General features: G+C 64.0%; 1 protein-coding gene across 3 annotated transcripts in view; it reads right to left on the reverse strand.

Moving 5' to 3' along the window:
- Window positions 1-1,474: 1,474 nt before the first annotated feature.
- The window catches only part of COL6A2 (collagen type VI alpha 2 chain), a 35,937-nt gene continuing 19,954 nt past the window's right edge, over window positions 1,475-17,457 (reverse strand). Inside the window, exons 11-28 of one of the 3 annotated variants that reach the window (XM_050784330.1) lie at window positions 16,807-16,860; window positions 16,337-16,399; window positions 15,550-15,612; window positions 15,086-15,175; window positions 14,647-14,709; window positions 13,987-14,049; window positions 13,427-13,489; window positions 12,708-12,770; window positions 12,163-12,213; window positions 11,802-11,837; window positions 11,390-11,452; window positions 9,938-10,000; window positions 9,721-9,756; window positions 9,355-9,400; window positions 9,057-9,209; window positions 8,439-8,891; window positions 8,141-8,179; window positions 1,475-2,367 (exon numbers count right to left, since the gene is read on the reverse strand). In XM_050784330.1, coding sequence (XP_050640287.1) covers window positions 1,769-2,367; window positions 8,141-8,179; window positions 8,439-8,891; window positions 9,057-9,209; window positions 9,355-9,400; window positions 9,721-9,756; window positions 9,938-10,000; window positions 11,390-11,452; window positions 11,802-11,837; window positions 12,163-12,213; window positions 12,708-12,770; window positions 13,427-13,489; window positions 13,987-14,049; window positions 14,647-14,709; window positions 15,086-15,175; window positions 15,550-15,612; window positions 16,337-16,399; window positions 16,807-16,860 — 2,061 coding nt within the window. In that variant the 3' untranslated portion in view covers window positions 1,475-1,768. Of the gene's footprint in view, window positions 2,391-4,511; window positions 5,119-8,140; window positions 8,180-8,438; window positions 8,892-9,056; window positions 9,210-9,354; window positions 9,401-9,720; window positions 9,757-9,937; window positions 10,001-11,389; window positions 11,453-11,801; window positions 11,838-12,162; window positions 12,214-12,707; window positions 12,771-13,426; window positions 13,490-13,986; window positions 14,050-14,646; window positions 14,710-15,085; window positions 15,176-15,549; window positions 15,613-16,336; window positions 16,400-16,806; window positions 16,861-17,457 lie in introns of those variants that run through there. The other 2 variants (XM_050784332.1, XM_050784331.1) reach the window with 2 other exon arrangements.

Here is a 17,457-nt window from a genome sequence, read left to right on the forward strand (position 1 = left end):
GGTCCAGTGTGACTCAGGTGAGCTCATCCTAGAATAGGCTGAGCCCTGGTCCAGTGTGACTCAAGTGAGCTCATTTTAGAGTAGGCTGAGCCCTGGTCCAGTGTGACTTGGGTGAGCTCATCTTAGAACAGGCTGAGCCCTGGTCCAGTGTTACTGGGGTGAGCTTATCTTAGAACAGGCTGAGCCCCAGTCCACTGTGACTCAAGTGAGGTCATCTTAGAGCAGGCTGAGCCCTGGTCCAGTGTGACTCGGGTGAGCTCATCCTAGAATAGGCTGAGCCCTGGTCCAGTGTGACTCGGGTGAGCTCATCCTAGAATAGGCTGAGCCCTGGTCCAGTGTGACTCGGGTGAGCTCCTCTTAGAACAGGCTGAGCCCTGGTCCAGTGTGACTTGGGTGAGCTCCTCTTAGAACAGGCTGAGCCCTGGTCCAGTGTGACTCAGGTGAGCTTATCCTAGAATAGGCTGAGCCTGGTCCAGTGTGACTTGGGTGAGCTCATCTTGGAACAAGCTGTGCCCTGGTCCAGTGTGACTCAGGTGAGCTCATCCTAGAATAGGCTGAGCCCTGGTCCAGTGTGACTCAAGTGAGCTCATTTTAGAGTAGGCTGAGCCCTGGTCCAGTGTGACTTGGGTGAGCTCATCTTAGAGCAGGCTGAGCCCTGGTCCAGTGTGACTCGGGTGAGCTCATCTTAGAATAGGCTGAGCCTGCTCCAGTGTGACTCAGGTGAACTCATCTTAGAGTAGGCTGAGCCCTAGTCCAGTGGGACTCAGGTGAGCTCACCTTAGAGCAGACTGAGCCCTGGTGCAGTGTGACTTGGGTGAGGTCATTCTAGAGCAGGCTGAGCCCTAGTCCAGTGTGGTGACTTGTGCCCTTATCTAGGAGCTCAGGAACCCTGGGATGCTGGGGAGAGACTGGGGCAGACCCTTCTCTAGGCCTCCAGAGGGAGCTTGGCCTGGCTGACACCTCCAGAGCTGTGGCTGATAATGGTAGTTGTTCAAGCTGTGTCTGTGGTGCCCCGTGATGGCCGCCAAGCCCACTCCTGCCAGGCCAGCACCTGCCCATGGAGCCTGTGGTTCACCGTGGGGCTCCCAAGCTAAGCCTGAAGGACCCTGGGGGTCTGAACAGCAAAAACTCACCGAGATTGCCCCAATGAACAAAACAAGCTCAGAACCTGCTGTCTCTCCCCATCTAGTGTCAATCATGCATCCGCCCACAGAAGACCCTCACAGCCATCGTGACACTTCTTAGAGCACTTTGGACCTGGCTGGGGCTGGAGGGAAAGTTTGCTGATCAAGCCCGTGGGGTCTGCACAGGTGGGGTCAGCCAGTGCCTGCAGGTGATGTCCTAGGAGGGCAGGGCTGGGCCAAGGGGAGCCATTGATCCTGGTGGGCAAGTGACAGCTGCAGTGTTTTCCTCCTGACCACAAGACAGCTTTGGGGTCTCTCCTGAGCACAGATGCTGGCAAGCGGGCACGCAGTGGGTTCAAAGCCTTTATTGGGTCAGGGCTTGCTCCCGAGCTCAGGGGCCAGGCAGATCAGGAGCCTGGGAGGGCTGCAGGGGGAGGGAGGCCAGGCAGCCTGCCTGGGGCCTGGGGACACCTGGGGCTGGGTGGGGTCTGGGGCTACGGGGATCCCGTGGGAGGAGCTGGAGGGGTGCGGGCCCGGGGAGTCCTCCGAGTGAGCAGCGGTGCTGGCTGTGCGGGACCCGGGCCCGCTTAGCACCATGGACGGGGTGGGCTCACGACCCTCGACTGCGGGGCCGGGTCGCGGTGCTAGCAGATCCAGCGGATGAAGCGGTCAAAGAAGCCGGGTTGCGCCAGGCTGTCGTAGTCCTTCTCGCGGAACACGGCGGCGCGGTCGCCCAAGCTGAGCGTGGTGAGCACATCCATGTCCACGTCGCCGCCCACGGCCACCACGGTGGGCACCACGTTCTGCTTGCGCATGGAGTGTGCGGACTCGTGCAGGCTGTCGTTGCCCGTGACGCCGTCGGTGAGGAACACGAAGGACAGCTCCGCGTTCCTCCGGGCCCCACCACGCGCATTGCGCACGATGGCGTTGATGGCGTGCACCACGCCTGCGCCCACGTGCGAGAAGGAGTTCAGGTATTGTGCGGCCTCCAGCGCCTCGTGGATGGCTGTGAGGTTGTGGCTCAGCGGGAAGGCCACCTGCTGCTCGCCAGGGCCGCCGAACTGCAGCAGCGCCACGCGCGCGTTGAGGGGGTCGTCGTCCCGCCGGGCCAGCGTCAGCCGCCGTGCCACCTGCTCCACGAAGCGCCGGGCCTTGTGGAAGTTCTGCTCACCCAGCCGCTCGGAGCCGTCCAGCAGGAAGACGATGTCCACGGGCCGCTGCGTGCACTGTGCCACGGACAGCTCTGCGGGGAGACGCGGGTGGGGGCTGGGCGGAGGGGAGGCTGGCAGGGCCGGGCAGGCGCCAGCCCCGCACCTGCGCCCCTCCACTCGCACCCCACCTGCTGACCCCACAGACCGCTGGGCTCTGCGCGGGCATTTCTGCAGGGCAGCCCTGGGTGTGGGCCCTCAGCCCAAGCCCCTTTGAATTGGTACTGGCGGGAGCCACTGTCTCTTCTGGTGCTCCCAAGCCTGAGACCCTGAGGCAGGCCCCAGGCCCTGTCTGCCTGCTGAGTGCCATCCCCACCCGGGCTGCCCTCCTGGTGGCGGCCTGTATCTGCATCTTTTTGTGGCTCAAGAATTTGCTGCCCACAAAAAGGCCACTATCTGTGTGGTGTGGGAGGGACTTCAGGAGGACCCCCGCCCTGACACCCCCAGCCTGAGCCCTCGCTGGCTGGGTCCTAGAGCTGCTCAGAACCCCTAGAGCTGGCCGGGCCACGTCCCTCCCAGAAAGACCAGGAGCCCCTGACCTTTCTGATTGGCCATGGTGGGGGGCAGTGGATACAGGGGCAGCCAGACCTTCTGCGGCCGCCCAGGTGGGCTCTGCCCTGACTCCTGTTACCAAGAGGGGCCCCCACCTGCCTGGGTGGTCACCAGCCCTGGGCATCCTGGACAGCTTGGGGGCCTAGCCATAGCCCAGGCCACCCACCACACGTGGGTGTCACGTGGGGTCAGGGACCACAGGATGGGACACGGACAGTCCACATGCTTGGACCCGGCCCTGCGGCCTCGCCAGGACCTCAGCTCCTGTGACGGGGGAGGGGAGGGACACAGCCAGTTTCCCCAAGGGTGTCTGCTCCTTGGCCCAACCCCTGGATGTTGTTACAGCTGGTACATGAACCCCCAGGAATCCCTCAGGAGCAGGGTCCTGACCCCAGGAATGCACACGGACACTGACCCGAAACTCAGCTGCCGGGGGCCCTGGAGGTGCAAAGGTCCAGCCCCGCAGGCAGTGGGCAAAGCCCTGAACACAGCAGTGTGACCTCATACTGCACTGCAGCCGTTATAGAATGCTTGAGACACGGACCTCGTCTGAGCACACACGAGCTGGCAGACGGGGTTCCCTCAGTGAGCTTATGAGTGATGCAGCTTATTCAGTGAAAGGAAGGGCAGCCTCCACATTTAAGGCCACACCCAGGAACCGGCTTAAATGTCCAGAAACTTCTCAGGTACCACTGGGCTTCCCAAACCCCCTCCAAACTAATATTGTCACTGCTGTCAGCACACACACGGAGACAGACATGCAGGGGGAAGCTGGTGTTGGGGGTCTCTCCATGTATCAGTGTCTGTGGGGCCTGGAGGAGACGGGGAAGCCGTGGGGGCTGGCCAGGCACAGGGAGGCTGAGGCTGTCAGGATGTCTGTGGACTCTGCTCTCCTTCTGTGGGGGATCCTTCATCCCCACAGTGGGAAGCCCAGCCTGGCCTGCCCTGTGCAGCGAGTGTGGGGACGAGAACCTGGCCCCATGAGAAATGGTCACAGCCCTGCCCAGCAGGAGCCCAGCCTGGATGAAGCCTCAGAACGTCGGGGTCTGAGCTCGCTGTGGGGGCTGTGCCCTATGGATGGTGACCCCTGCTGCTCCCCAACATTGTGGCCCCCGGGGTTCTCTGCTCAGTCCTCCGAGGACAGCAGAGGTCGTGCCTGGTGGATGCTCCCCCGACTGCTTCTGGGGACCCAGAGGATGGGCTGGAAGGGTGCAGACACCCCGGGACCGGAGCTGCTGGCAGGCAGCTGTGTCCATTTGCCCCAATGGGCATGACACTGGCCCAGATAGGTCATGGTGCCAGGACCGCCAGGTTCCCCCAGGACTATCTGCTGCCCAACCCAAAGCCTTCACCCACCATAAGGTGGGCCATGAGCGCCCACGAGTCACGGTGCACGGGATTAGTGCCCACACCCAGCAAGGCTTAGCAGCCTTGGGGCCTGTTTCTGAGGCTCCACTGGAACCTGGTAGGTCTCCAGCGGGTGGGCTGCACCCTCCCTCAGCCACATCCCAGATGCACAGCAGCCCAGCTGGGCCACTAAGTAAGGGCCTCCAAAGACTTCCACGCCCCAGCACGGGAGCCTGCGAGGGTGACCTGAAGTGGCAAAGAAGGACTCTGCAGACGGGACTGAGTTAAGGGTCTTGTGAGGAGGTCATTCTGGACTTGGGGTGGGCCTTAAGTTCAATGACTGGTGTCCCTATAAATAGAGCGGCTACAGTAAGACGGAGGAGAGAGCAGAAGATGCAGCCACAGCAAGGGACATGGCAGCCACCAGGGTGGGAAGAGGCCGGAAGCTGCCCTGGAGCCCCTGGAGGGACTGTGGCCCTGCTGACCCCGATCCCAGACCTCTGGCCTCCACTGAGCGCCAGCCTGCAGGGGCAGCCCTGGGAAGTGAGCGTGGCAGGGAGGGGCTGGCCCAGCTGGGCGGGCGCCCCGGTTTCAGCAGAGGGCCAACGCGGTCTCAGGGTCGCCCACGATGTCCCTGTGAACCAGCTTAAAGGTGTCAATGAACAGCTCCATCCAGTCCTGCCGCTCTACCCCGGTGGCGAACTTGGCCCGCTCGGCGGTGTAGACCAGCACGGCCACCAGCTGGGAGTAGGCGGCCGGGTCCTGTGTGAGCTCCGTGGCGTTTAGCAACTGTTGGATCAGGGGGATGGTCCTGGGGAAGGTGGCGTCCGGCCCCTCTTCCGTGCGGAGGAAGGTGACCGGGGACTCGCCGCCAGGCCACGGTGCATCTGCAAGGGAGCGTCCAGAGAAGACTTTAAGGCCTGTGGCGGGCGTGGGCCTAAAGCTCCTCCTCGGGCGGCCGCTTGGCGAGGCCAGAGTGAAGAGAGGCACTTGGCCCGGCAAGTTGGTGGAGATGCAAGTGGAGTGGTGTGTGGCTCGGCCTTGGCAGGAGGCATGGGGGCGGTGAGCATGGGGACGGGGAGCTGGCAGGGAGCTAGGAGACCCACACGGCAGCACCTTTGGGGGACACCACGGACCCCGAGAAAACCTTTCAGCACAAAACAGCTCCGTCCAAACCTGCGTCAGAGACGTGCCAAACGCCAGCAGGGCTTCCAGTGCCGCCGGCCCCGCTGCCAGGGAGACCCCAGCCACCCTTCAAGAGCCTGCCTAGGAAAGCTTGCGGTGGCAAACTCTTCCTCAGCCTCTCTAGGATGTGTCCTCTACACCCAGAACTGTCTTCCCCTGAGCAGACCTGGCCTCTGCCTTTTCTTTCCACCGAGTGGAGCTCAGGTTACGCTGCGGCCCCCATGCAGCTCTTATCGCTGAGTGGGCTCTGCCCTGGCTGCCTTCAGCTGCGTCTGGTTTGTTTCTCCGGCACCCTCTGGTCCCCATGCAACTGAGACCTGTGCAGGCCCAGGGTGGCTGGGCTTGAGGGTGGACAGGGCTGTCTGGAGAAGGCCAGGGCCAGGCCACAGCCAGTGGCGTCCACCCAGTGCCCAGGAGAGCCGAGGAGGATGCCTGGCCGTGCAGGCTGGTGAAAGCTGATTTAACACTGTCCCTGCTGTATCTCCTGGAGCCACAAGGTCGAGTTCACTTTGAAATTGCAAACAGCTTGAAAGGAGGATGAGCTCTGAGTGTGGTGGACGGGGTGTCAGGGAGCCGAGGGGAGGGGAGGGGTTCTGGGGGGCTGCTCCCAGTCACTGTCAGGTCCTGGAGGCCTCAGAGGAGGCCAGAGCTTCAAGGGCCCCCGTGTCCTCCCTGGCTGCCTTCCCTGTGGTGCTCTGGTGGCCTGAGTGACCCCCTCCCAGGAGGGAGAACTGGCTCACCCCACGTCACCATCTTGGCCCTACGAGGCCCACATCATCCTGAGGCCAGAACCAGAGACATGGTAAGAAAGGAAAAGTACAGGCCAATACCCCTGATGAGCACAAACCCTCAGGCAGGCATCAGCAAATCAGGGCCCACACGCATAAACAGAGCCACACACCATGGCCAGGTGGGTTCATCCCAGGCGTGCAAGGCTGGCTCAGCATCGGAAATTCAATGAGGCTCAACGGGCTCACTCCCAATCACAATGGCAGGCTAAAGAGGAAAGGTCACGTGACATCCACAGACGCAGAGAAAGGCCCTGACAAGACGCAGCGCCCACTCACGATAGAACCCGGGGTGGAGGGGAGGCTGCAGCGCCCACTCACACTGGACCCCAGAGTGGAGGGGAAGCCACAGTGCCCACTCACGAGAACCCGGAGTGGAGGCCGCAGCACCCACTCACGAGAGAACCCGGGGTGGAGGGGAGGCCGCAGCGCCCACTCACGAGAGAACCCGGGGTGGAGGGGAGGCTGCAGCGCCCACTCACGAGAGAACCGGGGGTGGAGGCCGCAGCACCCACTCACGCTGGACCCCGGAGTGGACGGGAGGCCGCAGCGCCCACTCACGAGAGAACCCGGAGCGGAGGGGAGTCCGCAGCGCCCACTCACGTGAGAACCTGGGGTGGAGGGGAGGCCGCAGTGCCCACTCACGAGAGAACCCGGGGTGGAGGGGAGGCCGCAGCGCCCACTCACGCTGGACCCCGGGGTGGAGGGGAGGGGAAGGCCTCCATCTGGTAGAGAGCAAAGCGCCCACAGTGAACATTGCCGTGTCGCCCATCATGGGGTCCTGAGACTTCCTTGCCCCATCAGGGACGAGGGGCTGGGTGGAGGGGCCAAGGTCTGGTTCCTGCCCTCAGGGTCCAGCTGCCCCTGGTGCTGGTGCAGGCCCTGGCAGACCCTGAGAGAGGACGCCTACGCCTCGGCGGCAGAGGCACAGCCCACTGTATTGTGGGACCAGAGGCTGCCCACCTGCTGAAGGGCAGCCAGATCCAGATGCAAACTCCAGGTTCTGTCGGAGCACGTGTGGGGTCCACAGCTCCTCCCTGGGGCAGCCTCAGGGCCTGTGAATGTGGCCCAGCGCACCCACCGGAAGTTCCCCATGGAAAGCCTGAACGCACACCCTGACCCGAGTGCTGAGGAAGTGCTGACTTCGCACTGCAGACCCTGAGCTTTCGTCCCCGTGGTCCTCCAGGTCGGACCCTCCCACCCGTCTCCACGGCGTCCCCACCTTGATGCTTCTGGAGGGGACGGTTCACGGAGGGGGACTCCTGTGGGCCCAGTTACGGTGCAGCAGTCACTGTGGGGGTAGCACCATGTCCAGCAGAGCCTGGATGGCACCCCCAGCCCTGGGCACTGGCAGAACCTCTGCCTTGGGCACCCCCAGCTCCAGCTTCACATCCACGTGGGCCACATCCAGGACACGGGTTCCCCCACTCCCAGAGATGAAAGCCACGGCCGCAGCTCCGAGGCAGGCCAGGGTCGGAGCAAGACCTGCTGGCGCTGGTGGGTGTCAGTGCCTCTGCCCTGGGATGGTTTCACTCACTGAATCCAGGGCTTCCTCCGAGTGGCACAGGCATGGCCAGCCCATGGGAGTTGGGCGGCAGCTGAGGGAGACTGCAAGGTCTCCTCATGGAGACCTTGGTGGGTGATGGGCCTTCAAGACCAGTGGCCACACGCTAAGCACAGAGCCAGGCCAGCAGCAACCGCCCCATGGCCTGACGATGCGGTTCCTGTATTTCCGGGAGCCTGCCCTCCCCGAGCCCCTCCTTTCCTGCACTGCCGTCCTGCTGTCCCGGGGGCATCTCACTAAGGAGCAGCCTCTGTGGCTTCGCTGCCCGCTGGGTCCCTGCACGGCCCCTCCCCCAGCCCGGCCCTCGAGGAGGAAGGACATTGGGGCTGCTCTGCTAGTCTGGGGTGGGGGGCTCGGGGTGCCCTGCATTACCTGTTTGGCAGGGAAGGTCTGGGCACACGATCTGAGGGTCTGAAAGAGAGGAGAGAGGCCGGGCCAGGGTCAGTCCCTAGCGCGCCCTCAGTGGCCGTCCACTGATCTGCCCAGACAGGCTCAGGGTGCAGCTGGCCTCTGCCATGCAGCCCCGAGAGGAACTGACTCCTTCCCATCCAAGCCCAGTGTCCTGGGCTGCACATTTGTCCCTCGGGTGAGTGGTGTCCCTGGGGCCGGCGCTAGACAGCGGCTGGGGCCTGCTGCTCCTCGGCCGACTGCCCCACGCCTGCACGCTCACCCGGGCAGAGGACGTCCTCCATGTCGTCAATGAACTTCTCAGCCACCAGGTCGGAGAACAGCGTCATGTTGCGCACCTGCTGTGGCTTGTCGCAGGCTATGGAGTACAGGTTCTCGCTCTCGTGCTTCTCGTGGAACATGTCCCCAATGCCGATGGCCGTCACTGTGACGTCGCGGTCACACAGCGCCCGCAGGTTGAGGTCGTCATCCCGAGGGTCGTGGCGCCCGTCCGTGATGACCACCGCAAACACGCGTGTTTTCTGGCGCCGGCTCTCCTTGATGAGGCGGTCGTAGGCAAACTTGAGGGCCGAGGGTGTCCAGGTGCCGCCCGCGATCCACTCGAGGTTCTTGACGGCCTCCTTAAAGCTCGACAGGGAGTCGATGCGTTCGTCGTCCAGCTGGATGGCCTCGAAGGTGCCCTCGTGGCTGTACTGCACCACGCCCACGCGCGTCCCTGTGAGCCGCACGCGAGGCCGTCGCCGGAGGCCCGGAGGCTGGGGCGTCCCCGGCCGTGCAGAGCCCTCGTCGGAGGGACGTGTCTGGACTTCTCCCGTCCCATCGCCTCCCACGCCCCGCCCGGCCCCTCTGCCGTGCCTGCGCCCGCCCCTGCCGCGCTGACCTGTCTCGGACTTGGGGTCCTTCGCGATGGCGCCCAGCCTGTTGACCACGTTGATGACAAAGTTCTTCTCCAGCGTGAAGTTGGTGTACCCGATGCTCTCGGAGCTGTCGATGACGAAGACGACGTCCAGGGCGCCACAGCGCTTCTCGCAGTCTGGGGATGGCAGGGGCAGCAGGGGCACCGGGGAGGGAGGCCTCAGACCCCAGGGCCGGGCGCACATGCGGGACCCGGCGGTGACCCGGCCCTGCCCGCCCTCCACCCGGCGCGTGGCCCCGACCCCACCGTGGGCAGTGCTCACCGCAGCACCCGCAGGTCTCCCTCACGTAGGTCATGACGTCACACTCCTGCAATGCACGCGTCAGGCAGGGCAGGGCCGGCCCCCCCGCCCCAGAGGAGCTTCCACAGCAAGGTCCTGGCCCGGGGGCCCCGGGACATTCCAGCCCACGTGGGGAGGCTGGTCGGGTCCTGTCCCTGCCAACCTCGCTGCCGCCCTCCTCCCCCCACCAACCTTGCCCTGTGACCTCCCCGAACCAAGCTTGCCCTCTGACCTTGCCCTCTGACCTCCTCCACTGACCTTGCCCTGCTGACCTCCCCCCGCCCCGCTGCTCTTGGTTTCTAGTTTTGGCAGGAGAAGGACACTGGTTCTGCCCCATGTGACACCTACCGTCAGGCCGGGGTCTCCAGGGGGTCCAGGCTCACCCTGGGGAGGGAAGGATGAGGCTGAGACGCCGGGGCCAAGGCTGAGCGGCCAAATCACTCCCAGGCCACTGTCCACTGAAATGTGGGTCCACCATGGGTGGAACCATGAGGCTTGGGTGCGCGTTGGCAAGGCAGGCCAGGGGCTGAGGTCTGGAGGGCACGGGGACTGGCCAGCCACCTACCTCGGGTCCTGGGACTCCTCTTGGCCCCCGAGGGCCTGGCTCACCAGGGGGACCAGGATCCGCCTGAGAAGGAACAAGGACAGGTAGGCTTCAGTGGCCACAAGGACAGTCTCTGTACCCAGCAGGGCCCTGTGCTGTCCCCAACCACGGGTCCTGCCTTGGGGGGGCCTGACAGGTGCAAGGAGGAAGATGAGGCTGTGCCCCCACCTTCCCTGTGCTGGCACCAGAGCTGGGAAGGCCGTGAGTGGCCACCGTCAGAGCCTGGCCCATCAGAGGAGTAGGGGCCTGGCAGAGCTGAGTGTCCCAGAAATGGCAGCTAAAACAGCTCATTCCAATCCATGGCTATTCCACCCCATTATCAGGTACCCACCAATTCCACGCCCACCCAATCACCCATCCATCCATCCGTTCACCCACCCACTAACCCATCCATCCATCCTCTATCCACACACCCACCCATCCATTTATCTACCCACCCACTAACCTATCCATCCATCCTCTGTCCAGCCACCCATCTATCCATCCACTCATCTATCCACCCACCCACTCACCCATCCATCCATCCATCCATCCATCCTCCCTCTATCCACCCACTCATCTATCCACCCACCCACCCACTCACCCACACATCTACTCATTCACCCACCTATCCATCCATCCACCCACCCACCCATTCATCCACTCATCCATCCACCCACCCACCCACCCACCCATCCATCCTCCCATCCTCCCATCCATCCATTTGCCTACCCCCATCCGCTTGCCCATCCATCCATTCTCTATCCACTCACTCATCTATCCACCCATCCATCCATCCATCATTATCCATCCCTCGTCTTATGCTCACTCAGTTCCAGATCAACCTGCAGTCCTGGTTAAACCCTTGGCCAGCCTGGGGAGTTGGAGGCACAGAGCACCTGCTGGGGGATATCTGTGGGGAGGACCCTGGGGAGGGGATGCTGGGAGCGGATGCTGTGTGTGGGACATTGGGGAGGGGACCCTTGGGGAATGCTGTGTGTGGGAACTCTGAGGGGAATGCTATGTGGAGGGACCTTTGGGGAGAGGGGACCCTGGTGGGGACGCTGTGTGGGGGGTGCTGTGTGGGGGATGCTGTGGGGGGGGGTCGCTGGGGAGGGGACCCTGGTGGGGGATGCTGTGTGGGGGATGCTGTGGGGGGGGTCGCTGGGGAGGGGACCCTGGTGGGTGATGCTGTGTGGGAGGATGCTGTGTGAGGGGTGCTGGGGAGTGGACTCCGGGGGATGCTGGAAGTGAGGGTGGGTGGAAGGAGGAGGACCCTGAGCCAGCCGTCCCCTTCAGGAAGGTGGGGGTGGTGCTCATGGCTGGGGCCAAGTTGCCTGGCATCCTCCTGTACTCTCAGATGCACACGATCAGCCTCAGGGCCCCTCCCTGCCTCTGCCCAGCTGCTGCGGGCTTCGGGACGGTGATACTCACAGGCTCTCCTTTCTCTCCTTTCCTCCCAGGTTCTCCTTTCAAGCCAAAGTCGCCTCGGCCGCCCTGTGACAGGGGACACGTGTTAGCCTGGGACAGATGATTTATCTCTACCAGGGATACCAGTGAGATTTTTACATGGAAAAATCGATCTGGCATTTTGGGATCATTTAAATGGGAGTATCTATGTGGTTTTTTGGCAAAGCCTGAACTTTGGTTGGAAAGGGACCAGCCAGTGGCCGGTGGCTCCCTCAGAGCTCAGCATAGGTGTCATGGCTGGGCCTTGGGGAGCCAGGACCATCCCAAGACAGGGATGGTCCTGTCAGTGACGGTGGGTGCTGTGTTCCCAGCAATAGTGGGTGGGCATGCAGACCCCCACCCCGGGTGGGCACAGGTGGCCGGGACCCACATGTACCTCGGGGCCGCGTGGGCCGGGCTCGCCTTTGTCTCCCTGTGAAGCAAACAGAAGTCAGGGTGACTCAGCCTCAGACCCAGTGCTCCTTCCTCCCTCTGGGCAGCTTTCTGCAGCCGTTTCCCTCCTTTGCTTATGCACACTCTGGGTGAGGCCACCGTGCTGCGTTCTGAGCCACACTCTTCTCCTGATGCTGCGCTGGACCTGTCCTTCGCTGAGTCACCCAGAGCCTTCTCACCCCTAGGAGGGACCTCACACTTTCTTCTGCACCGAGGAGGCCTTGAGGGAACTACTAGGAACCTTCAGGGCCCTTGGGACAATGTCCACCCCCTCCTGGGAGCTGCCATCCCAGGCTGTGACTCACAGGTGCTCCTCGGGGTCCTGGGTAGCTGAATCCAGGCCTGCCGGGGTCTCCCTGGAGGAGGACGTTGAGTCGGTCAGCATGGTCATAGGATGGGGTGGGGCCGGGGGGCTGTGCTCAACAGGGCCCAAGGTGCACACTGGGGTAGAAGTGGGCTGGGGGTGCTGTCCAGGGCTGGCTGTGAGCAGGGGCCTGGCAGAGCCAACCTCGCCTTGTGCATCTCCAGTTGGGGCTGGATGTGCCTAGAGACCCAGGAGCTGCCGCCTGCCCACACATGCGGAGGACCCTGCTCAGGCCACATGGCTGCCCTCAGGCCCTGCCTCAGGAAGGATGCGCCAGCCACACCCAAGGGTCACCGATGAAGAGGAGAGCCGGGGGGCTTCCTGGACCCTGGAGGCATCCCCTCTCTCCAGAGCGGAGAACAGGAGGCAGAGGCCCGGCCTGAGGCACGTCTGCTGGCAACAGGGGCCCCAGGCCGGCCCCCTGTCCTGCTCCTCAGGCAGCTGCCCTGAACCCCCAACACATCCTGCTGGAGGAGGAGCACGTACCTTGGGGCCTGGCTGTCCTGAGTCTCCACGGGGTCCTGCATCACCGGGGTCTCCCCGAGATCCCTGAGGGCAGGAGAGAAATTCAGAAGTCACCACAGGCAGGGACTGGCCATGCCCAGGGGTCACCTGACATGCTCCGTCCAGCCCTGAGCATCAGGACGTATGGCCCCAGCTCCTCCTGCTGCCTGTGGGGGCCGTGGACCCCTGTCTTGAGGGTCCCAGCTCCTCCTCTCCCCGTGGCCCATCCAGGCCCTCAGGCCCACCGCTTTGCCCCTGACTCCCCCACCTGGGTCCTTCAGGGCAGAATGAGGGGCTGGGGCTGAGAGTGGGTATGAGGTACTTGGGGTCTAGGGGAGCAGGTCCTGGCTTCTGAGGCCAGGCCCTGCTGCCTGGGTTTCCTATGGGGACAGTGGCTGGCTCCAGCCTGTCCCCACACGGACAGGGAAACCCGAGTGGTGCCACAAAGAGGTCATGGACGTGGGGTCAGAGGGCGCCGGGGTCCCACCTCTAGCCGTGGGGTCAGAGGGCACAGGGGTCCCACCTCTAGCCATGGGGTCAGAGGGCACAGGGGTCCCACCTCTAGCCGTGGGGTCAGAGGGCACCGGGGTTCCACCTCTAGCCATGGGGTCAGAGGGCACCGGGGTCCCACCTCTAGCCGTGGGGTCAGAGGGCACCGGGGTCCCACCTCTAGCTGTGGGGCTTCAGGTTCCCACACTGACCTGGTTTCCGGGCTCCCCAAGAGCCCCCTGGGGGCCTCTGGGTCCAGGCAAGCCTCGGTCTCCCTGGAAGAAAGGGGAGGAGTTTGGGGTCCTCTTGACTGACAGCGGCACCCTGGAGACCCCGATATCAATCCTGTGGACACTACAGGGCTTCGGGGGTAAGAGATGGGTCTGGCCCGGGCCCCTGTGACCCTCCTGGAGGTTGTGGCTCCACTTGACCTTCAGCCCTGACCACACTGCGTGGAGTAGGCCAGGTTCTGGGTGCAGTCCCCGCCTAAGCACCCCTACCTTGGGGTGCAGCACCCACCTGGGTTCCCAGCCTTGGGGTGCAGTCCTGGACCACCTTACCTTGGGGTGCAGCCACCCTGGGCCCCCCTACCTTGGGCTTGGGGTTCAGCCCCCATCTCCCACGACCTTGGGGTGCAGCACCCCTCCTCCATTACCTTGGGGTGCAGCCCCCTCCACCACACCTTGGGGTGCAGCCTCCCTGGGCCTCCCTACATTGAGGTGCAGCCCCCCTCACCCCCCTACCTTGGGGTACACCTCCCCTGCCCCCCTACCTTGGCTCCTTTGTTGCCAACCTCTCCAGCCAGGCCGCGGGGCCCCTCAGGGCCAGGGTCCCCCTGTGGGAAGGGAAGGGAGGCCCCATGAGTCTCAGCTGAGGCCTCCAGCCTGGGTCCCACGTGAGAGGCGGGTGTGGCCGGGGTTGGGGAAGGGGCCTGAGAGGAAGACCCGTCTGTCCAGGGGGACACGGACCAGTCAACTGTTTCACCCACAGCCCTTCCCGGTGCCTGTAGCTGCTGCTCTGAGCATGGGGTCTCTTGGTCCCCCTGAGGCCACCCACACGTGGGTAAGACCTTGTCCACCGCCCGGGAGGAAGCCCCTTCACCTGATGTCGAGGGGAGCTGGTGGCCGGGGTTTTGCCACACAGCCCTTCAGCATCACCCCTGAGGTCACGGGCCTGTGCCTCAGTGGGCCGGGGGTGTGAGCGGTGCCTGCACAGCCGTGTGGGGTGTGCCTGGGCGGGTAGTGGAGCTCCCTCAGCAGGGAATGGGGTGTGGGGCCCTCCGGGCTGCGTTCCCAGACTCTACAGGAGTGTCCCCTGGAGGGTGAGGCCCTGGAGTTCTATCGTTCTCTGGGAGGAACGGGGTTGGGGCCCTCATCAGGAGGTCCATGGGCACCATGGCGAGACCCTGTGGCACCTCCACACAAGGACTCACCTTCTCCCCCTTGGGGCCGTCGCTGCCTGGGCTGCCCTTGGTGCCGGGGTCTCCCCTGCGCCCCTGCAGAGAACAGGCGTGTGGGTGAGGGAGGGGGCTGAGCACAAGCCCAGAGGCCCGGGAGGGTGGGAGCTGTGCCGGGGCCGATGCTGCTTCTCTGCAGGAAGGCTCTGCTTCCCAACGGCCTCAGCCTGCGCCGGTGGCTCTGCTACCAGCCATCATCCCTATGTTGACCTGCCTGGGCCTCCCCTCTAAGTTCAGCCCTGGGGGTACCCGTGGGGTGGTCTGGGTCCACTTCTCAGGAAAGATGGCGGCCTGGCTGTGCCTTGCCAGCAGGGGGTCCTGCCTACAGCCCAGGTGCCCTTCCCCCATGGTCCTCCTCAAGCTGCAAGGAGGATGCTCAGAGCGGGGTCCTGAGGCGGGGGTGCGAGGGACTCACCGGCTCGCCTTTGGGTCCACGGGGCCCAGGCCCACCCTTGGCTCCCTTCACACCAGGACTTCCTGGGGCTCCATTGTTGCCTTGATACCCCTGAGGAAGGAGGAGACAGCACAGTCACCCAGAAGCAGGGGCCACAGCAGGGCCTGACCCTGGGCCCTCAGGCACTGTCACGCCTGTCCGTGTGTGGTGTGGAACCCCTACTGTCTTCCAGCGGAATCCACTTGCCAGGCACGTGGGGCCCTGCAGGGTCCCCTGGAGCTGGTCCAGCCTCGTGAGGAGGACACAGGTCAGAGCGGTTGGTGGCTCAGGGCACATGGCCTGTCCTTCCTGTCCCTCCCCATGTCCCCAGAGCCCAATGGGGAACCATGGTGACAGCAGAGACGGTGGCCAGTGTGACCGTCCATCCGGGCCATGGGCGTGAGTGTGGCCAGCTCAGCTGCAGGTGAAGAGGCAGAGGGGCTCACCTTGCTTCCCTTCGCCCCGATGTCTCCCGGGGGCCCTCTGCGTCCTGGGCGGCCAGGGTCCCCCTGGAAGGGTTTGCAGAATCAGCCTCACGTCTTTTGGCAGGGGAAGGGGGTGCAGGATGCCCAGCGGTGGGGCAGGACCCACAGTCGGGCTTGGGTCTGCACCTCCCTGATGTCCGCAGGGCACCTCGGATGCCAGATGCTGGCTGGGGGCTGCCGGAACCTCCGTGCCAGCCGAGGGCAGAGTGTGTGTCACGGGCAGGACGCCCGTGCATCTGCACAGGGGACTCAGCCAGACTTGGGCTCGGGCTGAGGGGAGGTGGATCGGAGGTGGGAAGCCCTGGGTCCAAGTGCCAGGCTCCCAGAGAAAAGCCCTTGGGGATCCTGGGGCCGCCAGGGATGGGGCGATACTGCAGGCAGCCCAGGAGGGCAGAGCCCCTGTGGCAGGAACATTCCCATGGGGAGCTCCAGGAGGTGTGGGTGGGGCTCCCACCTGGGAGGAGGTGGGTTTGTTGCTGAGGCTTAGGTGGGCAGTGGTAGAGCCGCCCCAAGCCGGATGTGCAGCCCTGGGTTAGACGCAAGCTGATGAAGCAGTGGGCAGGGTACCCCCCATTGCGTCCCACGGCTGTTGAGTCCTCACTGACCAGTGTTTCAGGAAAGGCCCTCTGCTCAGCTTCTCAGCTGGGGCTGCCTCCAGGAGGCCCCTCTCGGTGGGGGGCAGGGGAACCCCTGGAAGCTGGTGACCCCACTTGCCCTGGCCGGCCTGCATCTTGACAAGGTCACGTACCTTGCCACCTTGGTCTCCTCGCTCCCCCGGACTCCCTGCTTCCCCTGGGTAACCATCGGGGCCCTGAGAGAGGAGTGAGAGGTGGAGCTCAGCACACGGTGGGTGAGGTTCTCCCCATGAGCCAGGGCCCAAGTACCCCATTGTCCCAGCCTGGGAGGCACCTCCCACCCTCGCTGTGAGGCCCCAGGCTCAGTGACGGAGAGGCCAGGCCCAGATCTGCTGCTCAGGGAAATGGAGCTGTCCAGTGACACTGAAGCTTAAGACGCATCAGGTCTCCAGGCCACGGGGATCCGCCAGGAGCTCCCAGGGGGAATTCCTTATATAACTCAGACCCAGCAGAACGCTGGGCTGGGGGTGCTGGGCTGCCGGGAGAACCCAAGCTCCCGTTGTAGCAGCAACCACTCTCCCGCCCAGTCAGGCACCCATACCCCCTGAGCCGAGGCTGAAGGAGGGGTGCAAACAGCCCTTACCCGGTTTCCGGGGTCTCCCTTGCAACCAGGAGGTCCGATGCGCCCCAGCTTGCCCTGAAGGAGAAGGGGGCAGGAGGAGTCTCAGGCCAGGGTTCTGGGGTCTGTGTGTGCCAATGACCAAGGCACAGCCCGCCCGGTTCTGCCCCTGAGCTGCAGCGTTCTCTTCCCAGCACACGGGCGCACACATGAGGCCATGGCTGTTGTGCAGCTGTCTCCAGGGAGGCAGAGTGGCCGGTGTGCGGGAACAAGCCATCCCTGGCTGCTCCTCAGCCCAGGCTGCCTCCCAGAGGCCCTGAGGGCAGAGCTCCCTGGGCACAGAGGACATTCCCACGGGGAGCCATGGAAGGAGTGGGTGGTGCTCTCCTGTGGCTCAGCCTGGGAGGAGGTGGGCTTGTTGCTGGCCTCTGTGGGCAGCTGTGGAGCTGCCCCAAGCCAGGATGTGCAGCCCTGAATTAGATGCAGGCTGGTGAAGCCCTGGGTGGGGCAGCAGGATGTGGCGGGACCTGGAGTGCGTGTATGTGCATGTGCATGGGCGTGTGTGTGCATGTGTGTGTATGTGTGTGCATGTGCATATGTGTCCATGTGTGCGTGTGTGCATGTGCATGTACATGTGTGTATATGTGTGCATGTGTGTGCATGTGTATATGTGCA

The sequence above is a fragment of the Macaca thibetana genome, chromosome 3, assembly GCF_024542745.1.
Source record: "Macaca thibetana thibetana isolate TM-01 chromosome 3, ASM2454274v1, whole genome shotgun sequence".
Classification (NCBI taxonomy): Eukaryota; Metazoa; Chordata; class Mammalia; order Primates; family Cercopithecidae; genus Macaca; species Macaca thibetana.